This window comes from Dipodomys spectabilis, unplaced genomic scaffold (assembly GCF_019054845.1).
Source record: "Dipodomys spectabilis isolate Male_0828 unplaced genomic scaffold, ASM1905484v1 ptg000026l, whole genome shotgun sequence".
NCBI lineage: Eukaryota > Metazoa > Chordata > Mammalia > Rodentia > Heteromyidae > Dipodomys > Dipodomys spectabilis.
Window position 1 is genome coordinate 10,645,150 of NW_024870703.1, and position 23,206 is coordinate 10,668,355.

At 39.8% G+C, this 23,206-nt stretch overlaps 1 protein-coding gene across 5 annotated transcripts in view; it reads left to right on the plus strand.

Moving 5' to 3' along the window:
* Slc8a1 (solute carrier family 8 member A1) overlaps positions 1-23,206 on the plus strand; it is a 278,075-nt gene that overhangs the window by 249,196 nt on the left and 5,673 nt on the right. For all 5 annotated transcript variants that reach the window (XM_042675377.1, XM_042675379.1, XM_042675380.1 and 2 more), the window contains one exon: positions 9,156-9,431. In XM_042675377.1, coding sequence (XP_042531311.1) covers positions 9,156-9,431 — 276 coding nt within the window. The remainder of the gene's footprint in view (positions 1-9,155; positions 9,432-23,206) is intronic.

Consider the following 23,206-nt stretch of genomic DNA (forward strand, 5'->3'; position numbering starts at 1 on the left):
AATAGTGTCCCTTAGTTTTGTGGGTTCTTTTTTTCTTTGCTCAAGCTTTTTTTTTTTTTTTTTTGCTAGCACTTTGCCTCTTGAGACATGGCTTCATTTCTAGCTTTTTTCTGGTTAATAGGAGATAAGGGTCTCCCAGACTTTACTGCATGGTCTGGCTTTGAGCCATGATGAGATTTAGGATCCAATGCCTAGAACTGTGTGTGGATATAAATTATTAATAGTGCCTGAGGAAGTGAGTGGTACTAATAAATTTACTCTTTTGTGTTCCTCCATTTCCTTTGAAGATTTACTAAAGATCAAGATGAGGAGTTCTTCCTGGACCTCTGTTACAGAACAGTGATCTGAACTATTTTTAGAATGCCCACCGATACACTTAGTAGAAATTGTACTATGTCTTAACCAAATAAGGAAAACAAACCACAGACTTACTCATAAGGTCAGGGATAGTTGTTTTTCAAATAAGCCGCTCATATTGAAGAGAAGTTTGAAAACAGCCAGTGTAATGCAGGATCATTATTTATAAGATGCTATAAAAAGCCACAGCAGACAGATAAACAACATTATCAATACCTACCTTAGTCTACCTGCCCTCTAAAGAAAATACTGAGTGGTGAGAGGAAAAGAGGATCTATCTGAATTCCATTAATGAGTTAATTCCCCTGCCCCCATTCAGACTGTTCACTAAATATAAGCACGTCACTGATCCTAAAAGGTCTCAACAGCACAAAAGAAAAATTTGCTTGTGCATAGGCCCATTTTCCACAGGAGAGAGGCCCCACGTGAATGGATGAGGTGCCTCACCGGAGGCTCTTGTTCATCAGTGGAGGGCTTTGCTGACTGTGATGTCACTAAAAAAAAGTGACAGAAGTAGGAGCAAGCAGATGATGAGCAGCTGCAATCACTTTGTGTTGTGCACACCTAGGCCATGATTAGAATCTCAGGTAGTCAACTTGCATCAACACTTTACCAGCTCACAGAATGGCATGATCAAATGAGAGTCCCCTCAGGTGGGTCTGGGTTCAGGAAAACACCCACAGGGGATGTTGTCACCACCTAAGGCTGGAGCCCTTGTTTGCTGTGCAGTGAGAAGAAATGTTTGCTAAAATGGGGAGAACCCTAATTCCCAGCAGGGAGATAGAAACCAGTGCTAGAGGATACGAAAAAAAGATTGGAGGAAAATCCCACTCCTTGGGAAGAATAACGAATAAAGCCATTGATTCTCTGGAAGAGTTATTCTATGTGTTATAGATACAGAGTTATCTTAAAGAGGATAGTTATTTTGCAGTTACACTTTTCATAAAACAATAACAAAAATAAGTGTACCTTTTATCTGGGAAAAGACAATGTTTGCTGTATGAACTAGAGATTGTTCTTGATGAAAGCTAATGGATCTAGCTATTTTACTGAGGTTATAGAAGTTTAAATGTAGTGATACACTTAAGGCTTCCGAAACTTAAATCCTTCATTTCTAAAATGAAAAAAAACAAAACCCAATACCTCTCTCACCAGGGTCCTGGAAAGATGGAACATAAGTGGGTGTCCACATAAACTACATGCAGACAAGTTTTTAATAAGGGAACCTGAATTCACAATCCAATCACAGCAGCTTCTTACGGGAATCTGCGCAGTCTTCAGAATCCCCTCATGAGGAGCAGAATTTGCTGCACATTTACTTTTTATATAAATTTTAATGCTATCCTAGGATAAAACATTAATGTGTTTGTTAAAAATAATAGGGCTATGGCTTCCCTAACAGCACCTCCAAGACTCAGCTTCCCACACTGCGGGAGGCTCATTTAGACACAGCTGTTAATATTTGCAGAGTAGGATCAGAGCCCACAGGCCAGTCTTAAAACCAGGCGTGCCCACAACTGCCCACTGAAACTGAACCATCTAAACTAGCAGGAGGGACTCTACCATTTGCACAGATCAGTTCTATCAGTTCTACTTCTCAAAGCTTCTTAGGTACTCAAGTCTGCAGGAAATGTTTGCTGCAGGAGCCTTGAATAAAGGATTATAGAACATTGAAATCAAAAACGTTTGCCCTGACATCAAGTTATTTTTGAAAAAGAAACAAGTTGGAGACAAAACCAGACATGACTGATTATGTGAAGCTGTAATTATTTAGGAGTTCTCACTCACACAGAGGAATTCTTAACAGAAAGTCTGAAGCAGTCGCTTTCCAGCTTTAAACAGATTCATTTTGCTAATAATCAGACTTGCGTAGAGCTGGAGGTCCTTAGCAAATCCGTTTTTCATTTTGACAGTGGCTACATTTACTGTGAAATATTTCTGTCACATTAAATATTTCTTGTGCTATGTTCACCATCTTAACAAGGTCCGTAATGGCCTATGCTTGTCAGCATTCAGTTCTCCATAGAAGAATTTCTCCTGGAGCTTCATTTGTATCAGACAGGACTGAGAGTTAACACACTGAGAGTGAGCTGCATTCTTGGGTCCCTTTTCAGCACTGTCACACATCAGTTGAGTCTTATCCCCTAAAAAGCTAGGACCAATCCCATGAGGAAGAATGGCCTACAGATAGATGGGAAGGTGATAAGAATCTAAGAACTGGCCAAAAAGAAAAAAATACTGACATTGTCTACTTTCACTCAGAGAACATGCATGTTCTTCTCTCTGAGAAGACTCTAGGGAGATATTTTCTTGCATTTCTCCAAAATCCAGAACAAGAGGTAAATTCTTGGTGGGGAAGGGATCTTTGGATAAGTGAATTTAGTAGTACATGGGAACCATAAATGGTAGGAGGAGATGGAAATATTCTCAATAGAAATTACTTACAAATGTACAAATGGAGATAAAACTGTGTAAGACAGTAAAAGTTACCTTGTTATGTATGTGAGAGAGAGAAAAAAAACCTGGCCCCCCAAAAAAGAAGAAAAATCCATCAGTTAATGTTTTTGTCTTATAGTGAGAAAGGGTAAATTAGCTGAGTGCTGAGTTTTCTTTCATCTTATATTTATGACTTTTTTCAGAATTGTTAAAAGCAAAGAGAAATACAGATATAGTATAGGAGAATAGAACTCGGGTTTACTATCATCATTCCATACTAAGTTACAAAAGAAAAGGCAAAAGCATGGACATCAGTAAAAGGGAAAGCTTCTTGAATACCTGGAAAGACCTGAAAGTCAAAAATCTTCCTTAGGTTGACAGTTGCAAATACCTCCCAAAGCTCTTTTATGTTTCAGATTTGTGACAATGTAAGCCAGCACCACAAATGGTAGTGCATACAGCTTGATTCGGTACAGGAAGGAAGGTCAACCTTTGGCAATTAGAATGGAAATAAGAATTTGTTACTCCGAAGTTGATAGTTCCTGCTGGCTACCACCACAATTCCCCTGCTTGATTGTCGCACTTTACTGATAATTTTGCCCCAACTATTTGAGTAAAGAGCATACAGCTGACTCTGCAGTGATAATAATAATAATGTCAAAAAATATTAACTGTAAATATTATTTGTGGCATATCAATATTGTCATATTTCTAGGCATTTATATAGCCTTAGGCATTAGAAGAATTGAATTAACATGATAGGTGGATACGGAGGTAAGCTCAGCATCATGTGTAGGAGAATATTGCTTGGGGTTATTAGATTAAATCCCAACTCAATCAGAAGCCAGTTACCAACTGAGTAAAGAAGACAGTGCAATTCTCTGAACATCAGGGTCTTCATATGTACAATAGGATTAATAATGCCTATTTTAAAGGCTTATTGTAAAGAAGAAATAAGATAAGGTTTGGGAAAGAATTTGCCTCAATGCCTGTCACTTAGTGGGCACCCATCATGCTCCCTCCTCACTTCCTCCTTCTCTTCCTTCCTTTCTTAAAGTTAAGCAGCTCTGAGAGACTGTAGTGATAATGGCTTATTCAAACAGAGTATAGATCCAATGAAATCAGGATACTCAGGTTGTATTGATTTACTGCCTTCCCTCCAACAAGTAACAATGCCAGGCTGTGACATCTTGCTGTGAAGAGGTTCACAGCTTTAAAAAGGACTTGGACGTTTCCTCTTTTGGTCCTTAAAGCAGATTGGCAATGCAGGAGTTAGAAAACTCATTTGACACATGAGGAACTGAAGCTCAGGAAGATTAAATGTCTTGCCCAAAACAAGCTACTAGAGCTAGAAATTGACTTTGAAGGCTCCTGACCCAAATGTCCACTGAATCCCAGCAGCTTCTTTCTTCTGGTTCTCAGAGCTCTTCCTAGAGTCAAACCCTGAGCCTCTAGGGAGATGTCTACAGATGCCTGTGTACAACAGAAGGTAAAGTTCTCTGCAGGTGCCAAGCCCAGAGGTTGCTCTCTAGGATACTGATGACACCTTTGTTCTCATGTTACTGCAGAGCAGGGGCAGTGGCTGGTCTCTTACATCAGTAATTGAAGTGAAACTCTCTCCACTATCTGCACCCTTTAATGATTTGATTGAGGTGGGGGGTTTTTTTGTAGTTATATTTAGGAAGTCCAACATGTATCAAGGAAGCCATTTAAAAGGCTACAAGAAGGATTAATCAAATGCAGCTTGTTTATCTTTCCATTAGTGGAATCCATAAAGCTGAAAAGAAGGATTCTGAGATAAGAAGGATTTACTTGGGATCCTATAAAAAGCAAGCCCACCATCTTGCCTGTTTCTTTGCTAACATTGAGGGGAGACTTGAAAGAATTATATAGCCTCCAGTAACCCTAAGCTGGCCAGCACCCAGAAGCAGCAGATTACTATCATTGTTGCTGTCACATAAAAGATGCTCTCAGCATCTAGGGAGGGGTGTGTTAATGTCCCACTGCTCTTTGCAAGAAACAAGCTTTTAAGTATAGTACGGCTGGTGATGGATGATCATAATATTTCTTTGTCCTCCTTAAGACAGAGTAATTGTGCAGCATGCATGGTAGGCATTGGTCATTTTTAATATTTAAATGACATGTCGGTTGGAGATTAAAATTTATAAAGTTCAGTGAGAGCCCAGAGAAAAAGATGGGAAATAACTTCTATTCTCAAATGCTATAAAACACATGGTTCTCTCATTCCGGATTTAAGTATTAAAACATTATAGATTCCATTCTCCCTCTGCGCCTCTATCTCTGTCCGTCTGTTTCTCTGTCTTTCTATCTCTGTCTCTCAATCTCTTTCTCTTTGTCTATCTCTGTCTGTCTGTCTGTCTGTCTCTCTCTTTCTCTCTCTCTCTCTCACACACACACACACACACACAGACACAGACACTTGTATTTTTCATTAACAGAAGTTAATTTCATGAGGTTAGCCTCAGAGAAAAAGATTAAGCTTGGTTTCAAAAAACCTAAAATGTAACCTTAGGATGCAGCCTGTTAGCTAAGCAATTAGATAATGATGGGGAATCACAGCCACAGTCCTAAGTGGTGGAAAATAATGATAACTACCACAATAATGATTACTTTGAAACATCCTCAGACAGTGCAGAGATGATCTGATTATTTCCTTTCTCATCTCTTGTGGGAAAGGTGTTATTATTTCCATCTTGAAAGCAAATATGATATGTACTCTCAATTTGTAAGTGTCTTTTCTTCTGAGAAGCTTCATTATTTGTTTTCTTGTTCATCTTCAAAATATGAGACTCAGCCACCCCAAATTAAGTAATTTTGTAGATTCAGAGGCAGAATAATCTGTGCCTCTAGAATGACTCTTAAAAATTTGGTATTTTAATCAAATACACTAAGAAATTACAAAACATCCACAAATCTAAAAGGGTTGACACACAATAAATATAATTAGAAATTCTAATGCATTTAAGCTTTGATATACATGTATATATATATACATGTATATATTTATTTATACCTACCTCATCAACCCCACCACCACCTACTTTTGCAATAGAGACTGGGTAGGAGAGAAGACACAAACATAATTAACATGGGGTCTTCTTCCATACTTTGAATAAGCTCTGACTTCTACCAGGAGCTAAATTGCAAGGTCAAAGAGACATGAGAAGTGAAAGGATACCACATCAACAACTACAACAACAACCAACCCCCCAAAAAAGTGGCTGTTCCTGAATTCTATTTTTTTGTTTTGTTTTGTTTTTTGGAGCAAGAGAGACAAGCGTAGGGCTTGAACTCAGGGCCTGGGCACTGTCCCTGAGTGTTTTTGCTCTACTACTTGAGCCACAGCTTTACTTCCAACTTTTTATTGATTAATTGGAGATAAGACTCTTAAAGACTTCCCTGCCCAGGCTGGCTTTGAACTGCAACCCTCAGATCTCAGTCACCTTAGTAGTTAGGTATACAGGCATGACCCACGAGTGCCCGGCTTTAATTTTGCTTTTATTTGGCATATAGTAGTCATATAAAGTTCTGGCATACACTGCGAGTTAAATGCCACATCACAACAGGCTTTCAATGGACTGCACAGCTGCCATCATGAAATACTATAGAGTAGGAGGTTTGCACTACAGAAATGTTGTCACAGTTATTGGAGGGTGGGAATTCAAGATAGACTGTCTCAGGTCTCTTCCCCCTTAGTTTTCACATGTCTGTCTTGCTGTATCCTCAGGTGGTTGTTGCAGTGTGCTTTGTACTGTGTTGCAATGTGCAGACACAGTTTTTAAATTTTATTTTATTGTAAAGATGCTACACGGAGGGGTTAGAGTTATATGAGTAAGGGACTGAGTACATTTCTCGTCGAGCATTATTACCCTCGCCTTTGTTTTTCTCCTACTATCCTTTCCCTCCCCCACAGATACATTCTTGATGTGTCTGCTTTCTTTGACCTTTCCTTTTCTCTTCTTTTATACTTTTTATCCCTATGCCAGTTCTGGGGCTTGTAAAAGAGCCTGGGACACTATCCCTGAGCTTTTATGCTCAAAGCAGATGCTCTACCACTTGACCCACCTATGGTGGCTAATTAGAGATCCTCAGATCTCACCCTCCTGAGTAGCAAGGATTACAGGTGCAAGGCACTAGTAATCAAAAGAATATTCATGAGATTGGATTAGGGTGCACTCAGAGACACTCACTGTAATATAATTACCTCTTTAATGTCCTAACTCCAAAACAAAATCACATTCTGCTTTATTGGGGATTAGCACTTCACCAGTTGAATATGCAGGAGAAAAAAATGCAGCCCACATCAGGTGCACTTAGGCAAGCTTATTAGAAATGACAACTCATCCTGCAGCCTTGATCCCTGGAAGATATGGCCAACAGTGCTTTTTACTCCCACCTTTCAGTCAGCTGGCTGAACTCAAGCTCCCCAAAGGTGACCCCCAAGTATTCCCAAAGGGGATTCCACACATCTGCTAGAATCTTCTTGCAGTGTCTCACTGGGGCCATTGCAAAGCCTTTCTTCAAAATTACTTCTGCTTTTCCTATTTCCCTAATTCTGACCAGGTGCCCATGAAAAAGCATTGCATTTCTCTTTTCCTATAAGATGGTAAGTGGCAGACCCAGATCCTCCTCTCCCCATGTTTTGAGAGAAGCAGGGTTTTGCTCAGAGGTTTCTCCCACTCCATCTGCAGTATGTGTTCTCACCATGGAGTGCAATTGCTCCACGCTGGCAATTTCCGATCACACGGTCAACTGGAGAGTTAATGATCCCCCTTGCTGCCCTTCTACTATCCCTTCTGCTATTCATCGTTGGATGAAGCAAAGTTGGTCCCAGTTGCAGTAGACGAACAAAATCTTCAAGCAACAGTTCTTTCCAATGTGGTCACAAGTCCTGTGAGCATAGACTTTCTCCCATTTCAAGAAGATACGACATTAAAGATCCTAATTTTAAGACATGAGATTGGCGATGGTTTTCACCTGATACATGAAATCTGCATTTTTAGATTATTATTTAATTCCTAGTGTCTTTAAATAGCAAGCTTTCTGCATTTCTTTGTATATTTCTAGTTGGGGACTTATATTCTGAGTATGTATATCTTATCATCCCACAATAATATAAAATTAGAAGAGCAAGAGAGAGGGATGAAGTAGTACATGCCTATAATTTTAGCCCTTGGAAGGTTGACATAGGAGGGTCACAGGTTTGAGCCAACCTAGTGAATTCTAAGACAGCTTGGGCTATAAAGGGAGATTCCCAATTCAAAAAAGAAAAGAAAGCAACAAAAAAAAACAAGTAAAAATAATTTAAAATCATGCATTTCTTCATTTAAGAAGCATGTAGGCATGAAGTGACAAAGATGGCACAAAACCTTAGGGACACAAAAGGAAGAACACATAGTCAGCTGGAGAAGAGAGGAAAATAAACAGGTACTGTTTAGAGAACACAACAGTTCTCAAACCTGAGCATTCATCACCGTCTCTTAGAGGACCTGTTGAAGCTTCTTTGTTGCATGCTTCTCCCAGTGTCAAATGCAGTGGGGCTGAGCATCAGCGTCTCTAATACATTTTCTGGTGCTGCCAGGGCATCTGGCACAGAGAAGACACATTGAGAAGAACTGATCTTGAGTTACAAGAGTTCAGAGCCATGGAGGCTCTAAGCAGGTTGTGGTACAGGAAGGTCAGAGAGAGAGCTCCACAGGAGTAAATTGTAAAGGATGAATTAGGAAGGATAAAGATTTAGTTCTAAAGGAACTAAAAAAAAAAGCAGAGAGAATCCATATGGCTTTAAAAGTCATAAAATATAAGTAATCCTATTTGCCTAGTACAGAGTCTGAGTTTGAAATAGCTACAGGACATAAATGTACAAGACCTATGGGTCATGTATCTTACTCCAGTTCATTTGCTTATTGTCCTTACTGTTGATTCTGTAGGTGTTTATTAATCCTAAGAGATGGACTTTCAAGCTGGAAGAACAGAAGCCTGGTAGAACTCTGCCCACAATTATCTGTCTCCAAAAGATATTTCTTTTTCGTTTTCCAAAAGTGAGGGGGAAAAAAACCCTTTTATGACAAATCCTACTAGAGGTGATAGAAGAGTAGAAAGGCTACATTGATTGTACATAAGCAGACATGGTGAGGTAAATTTTTGCTACTAAACAATGAGCCACAGTGAGGAAGTGCTTGAGTACCTTGAGAATTCCATTGATTTGTTGCGATTGACTTTTGGTAAACCCTAAGATTTACATACCTGTCATGGCCCCAGCCACTCAGAGAGGAGAGAGGATGGGCCTAATAAGGAGAAATTGGGTTGTAATAAAATGTGCTCCATTCCTTTCTCTCTAGGGGAAGATGACGATGATGATGAATGTGGGGAGGAGAAGCTGCCCTCCTGTTTTGACTACGTGATGCACTTTCTGACTGTGTTCTGGAAGGTCCTATTTGCCTTCGTCCCCCCTACTGAATATTGGAATGGCTGGGCCTGCTTCGTTGTCTCCATTGTTATGATTGGCCTATTGACAGCTTTCATTGGCGACCTGGCTTCACACTTTGGCTGCACCATTGGCCTGAAAGATTCTGTGACTGCGGTCGTGTTTGTCGCCCTTGGAACTTCAGTGCCAGGTAAAAGATTGTTTCATGTATCATTCCTCCACAATCAGAAGCTCATTTGCTTTCTAAATCTCTTTCCTTCCTAGAGTTTTGAAGGCTGTGATAAGAAACTAGTCCTATGAAAGGGTGAGAGATCCAAAAACTACCTCTACTCCGAACTGGCACTTCTCAAGGTTATAAAGCTGGCTGGTATCATCATACTGACAGGAGCATATTCCTAGAGGGGTCTCCACGCCTGCAGGGAGAAAGCAGATTTGTTTGATGGATCAGTTTTTTTTTTTCAGATCAGCCTCCCTTTACATAAAACACTTTCAAAACCACAAAATTCAGAGTCTGAAAGAACAAAATTTCTGTCTTGTATATACGTAGTAAAGTTTGGGTGATTTCCGTGAAACTCTGTATTCATAGGAGGAGCTGAGACACACTTCCTGGTTACTTGAAAAACATTTTGTTGAACCTGATATTAAGGAAAATAAGTAAGAAGTGGATCAGAGAAGGAAAAAGTAATCTTGTCAAAAGTCAGTAAGCTAAGTATACATTCTGTGGACATAGCTTTGTGCAGGCATAGCTTCCTGTACTCCTTGTAAGTTGAATTTTTCTTCCAAGCTACAATTGTAGTTAACTAAGCTTATTCAGAATTCTGAGTTAGGATATCTTAGTAACACATCATCACCCCCAAATGTTAACAGCAGCAATTTCCCAGTTTTTGCTAGACATCAAGAACTACCTAGGAACTTACTGGAAAAAAATACCCAAGTCTGAGACCCCTCTACAACCTATGGAGCTTTAACCTTAGGTTAAAGAACAATGTGCTTTAATTCACCAATGACTCTTGGTAAACCATCATAAATTATTATAACTGAAATACTGGATTTATTCCCCAGGACTGGCGGACATCTGGACAGACATCAAGTCATCATATACTTTCCATGTCTACCACAGTCCTAATTCTAAAACTTGCCATTTTGGCTTCTGGGTTGAGCCTGAAAACGAATGGTATCTATCACATCTAGTCATGCTTCACTTGATGATGGTGACATATTATGATAAATGCACAATTAACTTACTACATTATTGCAAGAGCATCAGCGTATATTTCCTCCAACTAATATGACTATGATGTCACCAGGCAATGTAACTTTGCAGGACCACTGTTCATGTACAACATCTGTCACTGACCTAAGTGTTCTTAAATGAAATATGACTATGTTTTCACTACAATTTACCAGTTATTCTTCATTTATCATCTCAGTGACAAAGATGTGTTTACCACTCAGAGCTTCAGTTTCTTCATTTAAAACAGGGCTAGCACTATACTTAATGTACAGAATTGTGGTTAAGACTGGAGAAAACATTGGAGCATAAATTATGTATCCAGTAAAGCATCTGGGATATAGAAAGCACTCAATAAAATTGCAGCTCTTAATATTACTGTTTAGGTTGAATAATTTAGGATGGTCTAACCAATCTATAGCTACCTTGCATAACCCAGCTGGCCATGATGAAGTCTGCAGATTTATGCTAATCAGCCACAACAACTGGCTGATCACTTGAGAGAGTCCTGTTGAAGAGGCTCCAGATGATTTGGGTATCCAATCAGTGACTGGACAGTGCAGCAATTTAGAGATGTGTTTGTGCCCTCTGTGATCATCAGCATTAGTCTTCTCCATGAGTCTAAGAGAAGAGCAGACTCTCTCAAACCCAGCTCTCTTCCCGTAGCTCTGTATCTGGCCTCATTTTTTTTTCTTCACCCAAACGTACCAGAAGTTAACCATACAAGAGGAAAACTTAAAATATTTATATCTTATAACTGAAGAAATGAAGCATCGTTGTATCCATCTGAGGAGAAGATAGGAAAACACACTTTGGGGTTTTACCTTTCTTCTTAAGGACGTGTTAAGTCCATCTCCCGGAAGCACTCTTTGAAGTTACTATCTCAAATGGACTTTTGAGTCAGCACACACTGTTTGCCTGGCTTTATAGCCCTTGAGGAGAAAATGAGCTAATGATGACGGTAGAGGCCAATGGGGTCTCAGATGTCAGCTGTCATGTCATGTTTGCCCTGTTGCAAATGCAGCAGCCATTCTACCAAATGTATCCCTTGTTTTCCAATGGAAAAAGAATACTTTTCCAACCTCAAATCCTTGTTCCTAAGTATGTTTCTTACTTACAAATAACATTCCAAATGGTGCCTCTGTATTATCTCATTCATTACATTTTATTAAATTCACTTGAAGCGCATAGCAGCCATGTGATTAATTTTTTTTTCTGGAATGTGAAATGTTGGTTATAGTTAACCCTGATGCCTAAAGAATCATGTATTGGGTCCTAAAGACCAACTCAGAACCCAGGTAGATATCTAGAGAGACGAAAACCTGTTTGGGGAGAATCCATCCGAACCATTAGTTGTTGAAATGACTTCCCGGCATTGCTATAAATGCTTCTTATCAAGACACAGATCTTCTTGCTGTGTTATGGGGACAGCGCCTATAATTTGCTGCAATATTAACTGGGCAGTATATGCCCTAAACAATAAACTCATAAGTAATTTCAGATAATCAAGCATTTCCTGCCTCAAAAAGCTAGGAAATTAAAGAAGATGCTAGGTGAGCATAATATTTATCCTTCAACCCTGCTAATTCAGAGCCATGTTTCATTATATCCCCTGACTCCTAAAGATAAATTAAAATGATGCTATTGGTTCTACATCTAGAAAACTCAGTTGCTACAGGTAAAAGAGCTTAAAACAATCATCTCCACTTACAGTCTGCTATTAGTCAGTATTGGCCCAGGGACCCAGCATCCTCTCTAGGCTGCTATCTTGGCACTTTTCCTAAAGTAGAAGCTTTCCTGCACAGTGCCTGGTGAACTTCTGCCTGCTTCAAGGTGAGGCTCTTAGATACTTAGATTGTGCTGTCAGACAGGAGTTGAAAACTTGCCTATGCTACATATCTCATTATGCCACATATCTCATGAAGAGTACACTTTACGGAATTATTCAGCAGTCTATTGGAAAAAGCTTATGACTTTCCGGGTAAGACAGTGGCTTCCTCATGCTAGCGGGTACCCAAGGCTCATTAACTCCCACTAGCACTGAGGGACTTACAAAGGTTCTCACAAACCCCAGCCTTAGATGGGCCTATACCCACTGGAAGATCCACTCCCGCGAATAGCGGATGAGTCTTCTTTTCCCTGAATCATCGGTTCTGCAGGCCTTGGTGTCTGGAGAAAAAGGCTTCCAAAACAGTCTCTTCCGACTTCGGTATGTTGAAGAGAGCCAAGAGTCTGTTGTGTAGCCCAGCCCATTCTTACTCCCTATACAGAGCCATCACAGCTTACATGCCATTTGTATGACAAGGATTGACAAAAATATCTCTCCAGCCCCTGGCTTCTGTGCCAGATTCATATACCCACAGCTGGATGTCTAATCCACAGCTCAATATGGCCTCATTCAAAATAAAGTGATTGGTTTCTGCTACCTAGTGACCTCACTTTTCTATTAAACCTGTTCTTTCTAGATCATGCCTTTCTTGGGAAAACAGTATCATCATCCAACCGGGTGTCCTGGGTTCCTTTTTCCTCCTCCCCACACTCAATTCCTCTTTAACTTCTTCCCTCTACAGTTGCCAGTTGATCAGCCCCACTTAGCTCTTCCTCCATCTTCCTATAGTCTACACAGCCACTTCTTTGCACCCAGATTCTACAGTAGTCTCCTATTGTCTCTCTCCCTAGTCTTGACTCAGTTCGGGTCTTGTATGACTTACTTTCCCCTGGAGCTTCCCTTTGCCATTTGCTTACTACAACACCAGTAAAAGTTTTTAAATGAATATTCTAGGCTGGACCTTAGCCCCTAGCATTTTAAGATGTTTTTTCTATTTCTTCAAATATTTTGAATAACCCTTTATCCTTTGAAATCTGACAGGTAGGAAAGCATATACTTTAGATACTTGCTGAGGCGTTCTCCATTATGGATACAGAGACTTTTTTAAAATGTTATTTTTAACTGTGTTATTTTTAAATCACAGCACTCCCATGCTTGTAAATACCATAGGAAGAATTTGGTATGGAACTGGTGCTACCTATTGTTTGCATGTGTTCTTGTGTTATGGGGTCGTATGCTCATTGCAGAAATGGTGAAAAGAGCTTTAGAATAGAATTCAGAAAGCTGGGCTTCTGGTCATTACTCACTGTGTGGCTGGAATCGATTTCTGGACTCTTGTAGCCTCCGTTCTCTTGACTGTAAAATAGACATTATACTACATGGCAATTCAAATAGGATCAATAAGATGATTAAGTAATATGTAGGTGTCACAGTACTTTGTCTACTGGAAACTGGTGTAAGGAGCAGGAAATAATTACCTCATTCTTCACACACCGAATTCAACTCTGAAAAAAAATGGAATAGAAGCGGTCAGAAGATGAGGATAAATGGGGAAAGTTCTATGAGCAAGGGAAGAAATTTTTTAAATTTGCCCAAAGTACATGTGTGTGTGTGTGTGTGTGTGTGTGTGTGTGTGTGTGTGTGTGTGTGTGTGTGTGTGTGTAAGGCATGAGCACAGTTTTTATATTACCTTACTATATCATCAGTGATACGAAATGATTTCACTTCCTCCCAACTTCTATTTATTTATTTGGTTCCCTGTATTCTTCTCAATATAAGGGTTTTTTATTTGTTTTTCACTGAGCTAGGATACCCTGTATTATTTTTATAACAGAAAAAGCAGGAGGTACTAATGGTTTACATTTTTCAGTTTTTAATTTCCTGGCTTCTAGTAACTCTCAAAACTAACATTTTCTGTATTACATTTAAGTCACAAATACTTTACAGATTACCACCTCTTGCTGCTCAGTGGAGCCTAAAATAACATTTAGAGATTTACAGGTCATAGTCTGTAGTCTTAAGAAGGCATGATGCTCCAAATGACACTCATGGAGGTATATAGGGCACCATAGCTATGGGTAGATACAGAAATGGCCCTCTTGTAAGGTAAATATAGTTTTCTGGAGAATGAGCACCCAGAATCCTCAAGTTACTTAAGGAAGTTAAGTCTCATGTGGAATTTAATGATTTGTCCACATATAGTCCAATTTTATTGGGATGATATTTTATAGAATCTGTAATATCACTCTTTGTAATCTGGTATTCAACCACTATATCAGCCACTTTGTATTTTGTTTTTAAAGTAATGACCATACTTTTCCATAGGTCTTACAAGTTTTTTTTAAATTACCTATATCTTTCCATGCCTCAATCTTAGCCTTTACCATTTTGAGAGCATGCAACATTGGGCCTGCGTTCACCACCTTGAACTCAGAAACATTATTATTCCCTAGTAAGGCTAGTAGACTTCATGCTTCAAATAAAGTTAGAAATTAATAAAAAGTCTCCTTCTAGAGCCACCACCTTACAATCTATACTGTAAAGCTTTAAACACTGGACATTCTTAAAGATGTTCAGTTTTCTGCAGTAGATGACAGTAGGCAGAATACAGAACTGTCCTCATCAGTACAGTTACGTGCTGCTAATGCATGTGAGCTCAGGTCTAGATCATACTGTCTGTGAGACACATATGTGTGGGTAGGTCCCAGGGAAGGGGCTACAGAGGTAGTTTTCTAGTGTCCAAGAAAAAAAGTAGGAGACGGGGGTGTAGGATCATTGGAAATTACTGCCGAGCCTCAGGCATGAACACCCAGTCTGCCACTTGCTTAACCACAGTGATGGGGTCAAAAGGGAACACCACATGCCCAACTCAAAGCCAGCACTATCCTGAGTGGGAAATTATGCCCTGTCATTCTGAATTAGCAGTCATCTACGCTCCCTTGAAGAACATACAAGAATCACATTGATTCCACCATTTCCTCTCTTCCCATCCCATTTAACATGGATTTGGTGTTTTCCCTACAGAACTTACAAGATCAATCTATGATTAACAGACTCACTTTCGAAAGAATGATATACTCTTAGAACAGAGCCCATGAATATGCACCAAGGGGATACAAAAGAATATGAGCTTTAGAGACAAGTGGACCAGAGTTCAAACCAATCCTCCTTCCTCCATTTGTATTCAATGTATGGCACACCCCAGAAGCAAAATGTCTCTTAGCCTTTATTTTCTTAGCCTGAATCATGAAAAGGTCTCTCACAGAACTGTAGTGATGATTACATAGAAGTCCATTTCTAAGGTACCTAGCATTGGGCATATAGTGGACACTAAAAAGAAGAGTGCATCTCTTTTCCCTTCTGTTTGATATATTGATGAGTTTAGGGCTCTTGGGGTATGCAGCTTACAGTATATCTCAGCCATTGAAATGACAGCTATGCAAATCCTCAGTCTATCTTCATGTTTATCTTTTGCTGAGTTTTCCCATGAGATAGACACTGCCCTGACCTTTCTTCTCTGCACCTTCACATTTCAAGTCAGATTGCCACAGGGTTCAAGAAGTGGCCACACTAAAGGGCATCTTCATATTTAATTAGGCCCCCCAAAAGAAGTGGAAACAGAATTACTTCACCTTGAGTCAAGAGTTCCCCATGGCTTTGGTGTTATCTCTCCCCAACAGGATCCTAAAGATCTGATATGTTTTATTTCCAGATTCTCAGTACCAGCCACTTTCTTTACTAACCAAGAAAGTCTGAAAATGGAACCTCAGCTGCAGTCAGGTCAGGAGTCTGGGCCATCCAGGGACACTTCCAGAGGAGCAGTGTTGAATGGCCCTAGTCACTCTGATAGATTCCCTTGTCTTAATCCCATTCCAGCAAGTAGCCATCTGGAGATGAAGTGTCCTGTGCTTTCCAGCATGCTAGCCCACAAAGAGGTGACATCACTAGAGCCAAAGGACGCCCACAGGAGCATAACTTTACAGGGAGAGATTGAAACAAAGGAAAGCTAGGCCCCAGATTCTACCAGATTTGCTCTTTACCTAGCACCAGAACTGCCTGTTACCCTATGCTAAAAACTGTGGAAGAGGCTGTGTACAGCCAACTCGAAACTTTTGTAAGAACCTGGAAGAGATCCATTTTAAAAATGATTTGCATCTTGTATCCATTCTGCTCAAAATACAATAGAACTTGTCTTTAATACTTTTAAAGTCTTTTCTTTTTTACAGTCCCTGATTTATTTTTCTCAAAGGGCATGTCTATGTGCCACCTGGCACCCAGCACAAGGCTGGAGTGCAACCAGGATGATGACAATGACGTCATCTAACAGGAGGTGGTCCAAGGAGCAGGGATGCTCAGAGCACATCCTGCCCACCTGAAGCCTTGCAGAGTCTGGATTCGTGCCCCAAGCCCACGTGAGCTAGCTTCACTCAGCCACATAAAAGTCACAGGATAAGAGAAAGGAGCTGAAAATACTTTGTCCCATTCTGTCTGTCCAGACCTTCTTACAAACTCTTGGTGGGCCAAAACAAGAATACTTGGCAGAAACATGATGCCAGCACGTGTATGTGTGCATGTGGTTGTATGTGTCTGAAGAATTGATGCTATGCGTGAATGATGTAAATGAATGCAAACCTCCCTGTTATTCTCAGGCTCAGGGTGTATTTCAAAAGACACGAGTATCAAGTACAGCAATAGCATTAGACCCATGGAGCATTTACTCCATGGAGATGAGCAAAAGGGTAAGTCTATAACAGGTGACTTGTAAATGATGTTGAGCTGGTAGGTTTTTTTTCCCCTCTCTTTTCCTTTGTAAATGTAAGTGATAATTGGGATTTGAACTCTGGTCTTGCTCTTGATAGGCAAACACTGTATTCCTTGAGCCAAACCCCCAACTTTTTATGCTTTTTATTTTTCACAAAGACTATCCCTTTTTGCCCTAGGTGGCTTCAGGCATTCTCCATCCATCCGCCAACGCCTCGTAGATAGCTGAAATTGCAGACATGTATTAATTATCGTGCCTGGCTTGTTTGTTGAGATGCTGTCTTACTTTTTTGCTAGTGCTGGCCTTAAACTATGATTCTCTCAGTCTCTACCTGTTCAGTAAGTTGGGATTGAAACATGAGCCATTGTGCCTATCTTGCTTTTTCTATTAAAATTTACAGATAAGGCAATACCATTTTTTAATCTTAAGCACTACTTTTCCTTGCCAGTGCAGGCCCAGACTATATCTTAGCTTCACTGAATCATTGCCTACATCTCATAAAATTCTAATGCATTCGAACTCTTCCATGCAGTGTTTGTTTGTTTTTTTTAATAAACTCACTGCTTCGTGCTGCCGTTACCCTAATCCAATTTCAGAACATTTTACTACTTCAGACAGGTCCTTGTGACTATTTACAGGTGACCCTTGTATTCTTTGTCAGTCCAGGCAAAGCCAACAATATATTTTCTGATTCTATAGTTTTGTCTTCTCTCAAAATTTTACCTATAGCAATTTTAATATTTGTTAAAAAAAATCACAGATTCTCTATCTGCTTGTAATCATACTTACTTGAAAAATACATAATATTGAAATTTACCATAACTTCCAAGATTTTAACATTATTTTATTCATTACAATGTCTTCTATAGGTATTTGTAAATGAGAAGTCTATGACATAGCCTTGGTCTTGGCTGTTTTGTGAATCTGTGGAATCATACGTCTTTCAGAGTACTCCCAGTAGTCTCCTCAACAGTAATCTCAGTTCATATGTTACAGATTGTGGGAGGGGGTAGGAGTATCACAGGATGGTACTTACACTTTGCACTAGAGACTGCTAGGCTAATACTCTATGCTTAATGAACTATAAATACTGAATGTCTTTAGCCAATTCATTTGGTTGATCAGAACACAGTCCCAAAGGGGCAAATTCCAAATCTCATCCATGGCCACAGGTTATCACCTTATAAATGCTGGTTGTTGACCCCTGATCAATACAAATCCATCACATCACAACCCTTAGGAAGAGAGCTGAGACAGAGGAGGCCTATTCATCAGAAGCCATGGGCAGGGGCCCTCTGCACAAAGAAAGATACATTGCTGTTCATTTCAAAGGAAGAAAACTAAGGCTCTAAGAAATCATAATTACCCACGTCATGGACACTACATGAGCAACCAAATGAATTTAACCCAGTGGTATTTTTAGAACAGAGGACAAATAAAATATGAAGTCAATTTAAAAGCCAAATCTCACATGTGGCTATAAAAGAATTTTACTATCGTTTGGGATAATGCATATTATAGAAAGGAAATCAACGTGGCATTTATGCACAATGCCAGCTGGAATGCTATGATGGTTCCCCAACACACAGCCCTCACCTCCTCCCTCTCCTCAGGAATGAAACATGAGCTCTGTATTACTTGTGCCTTGTGGTATACAGCCACCTTTTCCAGCACATGGTCTCCAAATGCTGACTCTGCTAACAGCCATGTTAGAAGAATTATATGTAAATTTCTATTATTTTGTGCAGTAGGAGAAACTCGCTTATTTGGATTCTATTGTTTACAATCAGGAAATTATGTGCTGTATTTGTTTTCTTTTCCCTCCTCTTCTGGAACCCATGAGAACTTTTTGGCATGGCCCTTCATAAATTACAAGCTATTATTAGGTTATCATTGTAAAAAAAAATGTGGGTTGAGACAAAAAGCAAGACTTCCTTTAGTTCCAGACGGCAATGACTCCCTCAAAAGGCAGAGGACTAATTCTAGTTTTGCCAGTCCAGAGCAGTAGTGTTGAGGAGACAGATATCCACAAATGTCCAAACTGATTGTGAAAATATTGTTGTCTGAAAGTATCTGTGCCTGGTAAGGCTTCAAAATGGCTAAGGCATGCAAAGCAGAACCCCAAATTAACTCACTTGTCAAGCTCTGTGGCTTAAGTTGCTGAGGGAGAGCTAGCACTCAGCATGAGACTTCACTAGAAGTTTTTGGAGTTACTACTATGTATTCTGTACTTAGAGAATTCTGCATTTAGAGAGAAAGAGGCAAATGACCTGTCATCAATAATAGAAACCAATAAGCTGGTCCCTGGTGGCTCACACCTATAATCCTAGCTACTTAGGAGGCTGAAATCTGGAAATAGTCACTGTTTTGGAACAGAACTTTTCTTACAGAAAAGTTCCATTTCAAAAAATAACCAGTAAAATGCAGGGCCAGAAGCATGGCTGAAAGGGTGGAGCACCAGCCTAGCAAGTACCAAGTTTTGAGTTCAAATCCTAGTACCACCAAAAAAATAATAAGAATTAGAATTAATACTTCTCCAGTATCAAGGATTCTTGTCCTGACAGTAAGGATTCATGAACTGAGTCTACCGTGGAAGATTAATGAACTATGTAGCATAAAGCAATTTGAAGTTCCTCTTACAATGCCCATAACTAACCAAGAAGCTTAAACTAATCTGAAAAGCAATGTGATACTTGTAATCATCAAAACTTCAAATATTATCCTGGGGCTGCTCATTCACTCCTGTAATTCTAGCTATGCAGGAGGCTGAGAGCTAAGGATTATGTTTCAAATTTTGGCTAGCCCAGGTAGAAAAGTCTGTGAGAATCCTACCTCCAATAAGCTAGCCAAAGGCTAGTTCGAGTTTTGGGTTAAGTGGTAGAACCCCAGCCTTGAGCAGAAAAAAAAGCCAAGGATAGGGCCTAGGGTTTGAGTCCAAGTCTCAAAATTGGGACAAAAATTTAAAACAGTTTTGTTTGTCACTTATGACATTCAAAAAGAAATTTATTCCATCTTTTATTTTTAAAAAATTAAAATAAGCTATGAAGACTGAAAGCAGGAGCTCTTGGGCCTGCCAAGCCCAGTCTTCTTGAGCTTTTTACTTACCTGTTTTCTTCACATCTAAAAATGGGTCACGGCACTGTCACCATTTACATCTCTTCAGGGATAACTTTTATGGGCAGTAATTTTCAGTGGGTTGTTTTGTTTCCCTTTACAATTCCATTCCTAAAGAATCATTAAAGAAATCAGACATCAATAATTCCTTGACCTCTGGAACTTCTCTTGGAAACCAAATAAGGATTCCTTTTACCTGAAGCAAGAAATTAATTGTGTGTGTGTGTGTGTGTGTGTGTGTGTGTGTGTGTGTGTGTGTGTGTGTGTGTATGTGTGAGAGAGAGAGAGAGAGAGAGAGCACATAGGAGTGAGGTTTTCATCTTTACTCAAGGTTCATAACTCAAGACAACAGCCCTCAGTGACAACAGAAGAATTAGCACATATGGAACCCATGTCTATCTAAAGTTCAAGAGTGTATAGAGGAAAGGACAGAATTGAAAGAATAACCATTGTCTAAGTAACACCACCTGCCTTGTAGCCCCTGGGAAGATGAGGGCCTTAAACCAGGAGATCTCAGCTCTGATTTTTAAGAATTGTTTTAAGAATTTTAGTACATGACTTTATAAAGTTTGAATGTCTTCTTCAAGGGTGTGATAACTCCCCAAAAGTTAAAAATCATCAGTGTAAGCCAGGATTTATAACACTGACCAAATCTCTGACTCTATTGTGTCATAAAAATTGCCAGTAATATTGAACAGGGTGTATTGAGGGTGAATCATGTTAATTCATTCCCTTCAGTGGGACGTAAGAAGAGGGAAGGAGAGAGGGAAGGGGGCAAGAAGGGAGGGAGAGGGAAAGAGAGAGAGAGAGAGCTCATAATCCTGAGTGAGAAGAGTTCCCACATTGGGCAACTGTAGCACCTCCACCAAGCCTGCCCACCCAAGTTGTTTCTGTTTTTGTTTTCATTTGTGTGCTGCTTCTAGGGCTTGAGCTTAGGGACTAGGTGTTGTCCTTGAGCTTTTTTGCTCAAAGCTAGCACTCTACCATTTCCAATCTTTTAGTGGTTCATTATGGATAAGAGTCTCATGGGCTTTCCTGCCCGGGCTAGCTTCAAACCATGATCCTCAGTTCTCAGACTCCTGAGTAGGTAGAATTGCAGGTGTGACTGGCCGCCACTCCAGGTTGTTTTATGAGCAAAATGACCAGCCCATCAGGAGCATCCATGCTTTTGATCAGCTACTCTTGACTTGTGATTAGCTTAAGTTTTACCTATTCTTCCTAGAAGGGCCTCAAACTGTGGGCGTTTGAAACAATTTCTCTCATTGCCATATGGTAGAATTATGGTTCTCTGCCCTTAGTGTAAACAAGATAATTGTTAAAGGGTTTATTTCTGAGTCCTGGGAGAGTGTGATTAAGAATGAGGCCCCAATTCTACCTTTTTGAAAAAAAATTTTGTGTCAGTCATAGGGTTTGAACTCAGAACCTGGGCACTATTCCTGAGCTTCTTCATGCAAGGCTAGTGTTTTACCACTTCAGCCACAGCACCACTTCTAGTTTTCTGGTGATTAATTGGAGATAAGAGTTTCATGGACTTTCCTGCCTGGGCTGGCTTCAAACCGTGATAGATCTCAGCCTCCTGAGTAGCTAGGATTACAGGGACAAGCCACCCAGGCCTGGCTACCAAATACACATTTTTTAAACAAAAATCTCCATGTTTACAAACATTATTGACATTAAGCACAGTTTTTGAATTATAGGCATCTCTGCACCCCCCATTTATAGCATTGCTTACCTAGTGAAAGGGATGACTGCTAAATTCAGTTAAAGCAAATAATTTTGCTAACAAGTCTTACCTAACATTCAAAGGTAAAAGGCTACCCTGCATGGTTTAATTTCATACACATTGATAGTTTGAGCAATAACAAAAATCTAAAAGTCTCAAAATCTTTCCTAGGATTTTAAAGTATTTCTAATGAAGCAAGATCATATACAAACCCCGATAGAAATAACACCAAAAGCATATGTAGAAGTCCAGTGTGCTATCCATTGCACAACAGAGCTATTGGTATATTCTGTAGACCATTCAAACAGTAAGACCACAGAGAATCTTAGAGATCTAATTCTTCATTTTAGATGAGCAATCTGGAGCCTAAAAATGTGAGGTAGCTTGTCCAGAACAGACAGATATTTGGAAAAGCTGGTGTATTTCCCTATGGAGGCTCCTTCAACCTAGAAACTGTGATGCTTATCCTGGGCTGTGTCTTAACTTGTCAGTAATTCATAGGTGCTGGGGAGAAACAACTGAATCGCCATCCCCAGCCTGGACTGCAGTTATAATCACTTCCAGGCTCATTTCCTGAATGCATATCACTTCAGAGTTGGGCAGCAAGTCCAGGGAGCATGCTAAGAGCTGGAAAGTAAGATAAAACCTCTGTGATGAAATTTTTGCCTCAGATAATACAGAAACCTCCTATGACCTACAACACCCATCTTATAGAAGAGATGCTCAAGGCTTAGTCTATCTGTAGCTATAAAGTTTGTATAGTACAGGTAAAAATTCCTGGAAGACAGGAAAGGTATTATTCTTGCATATTGACCAGATGACTTGGCCAAAGTTATGCACAGTGAATTTGAAAGAGGTCTGCAGAGAGCAATTATGTCTGAACTTCATGATGTGTGGCTTAATGCCAGCCATACTGCCTTTTAAACAACCCTTCTCTCTTATTGATTTAGTCATGTGAACTAAGAATATGGGGTCAACTAATCCAAATGATTTTTGGAATTCAGGGTAGGAGTTGAAAGCACAAACTTAGAAGTCTGGCTTGGAGTGTATACATAAGAAAACATGTATGCAATTGTTAACATGTCTTAAATTGAACAGCTGATGCCTGTATGTCTGCATTTAATAAGCCAAGCTCTGGATATGAGCATGTCCCTTTAGAGACCAAGGAAGAAGTTATGTCTTGGGTTTCCCTTTGGAGGACAGCATTGTTCGGCCATAGACAGGTTCCGGACTTAGCGTTTGGGGTATGCCTTGGAAGCACCTGATATATGCTGAGTAGTGCATTGCTCCGTGTGCTCAGCAGCAAA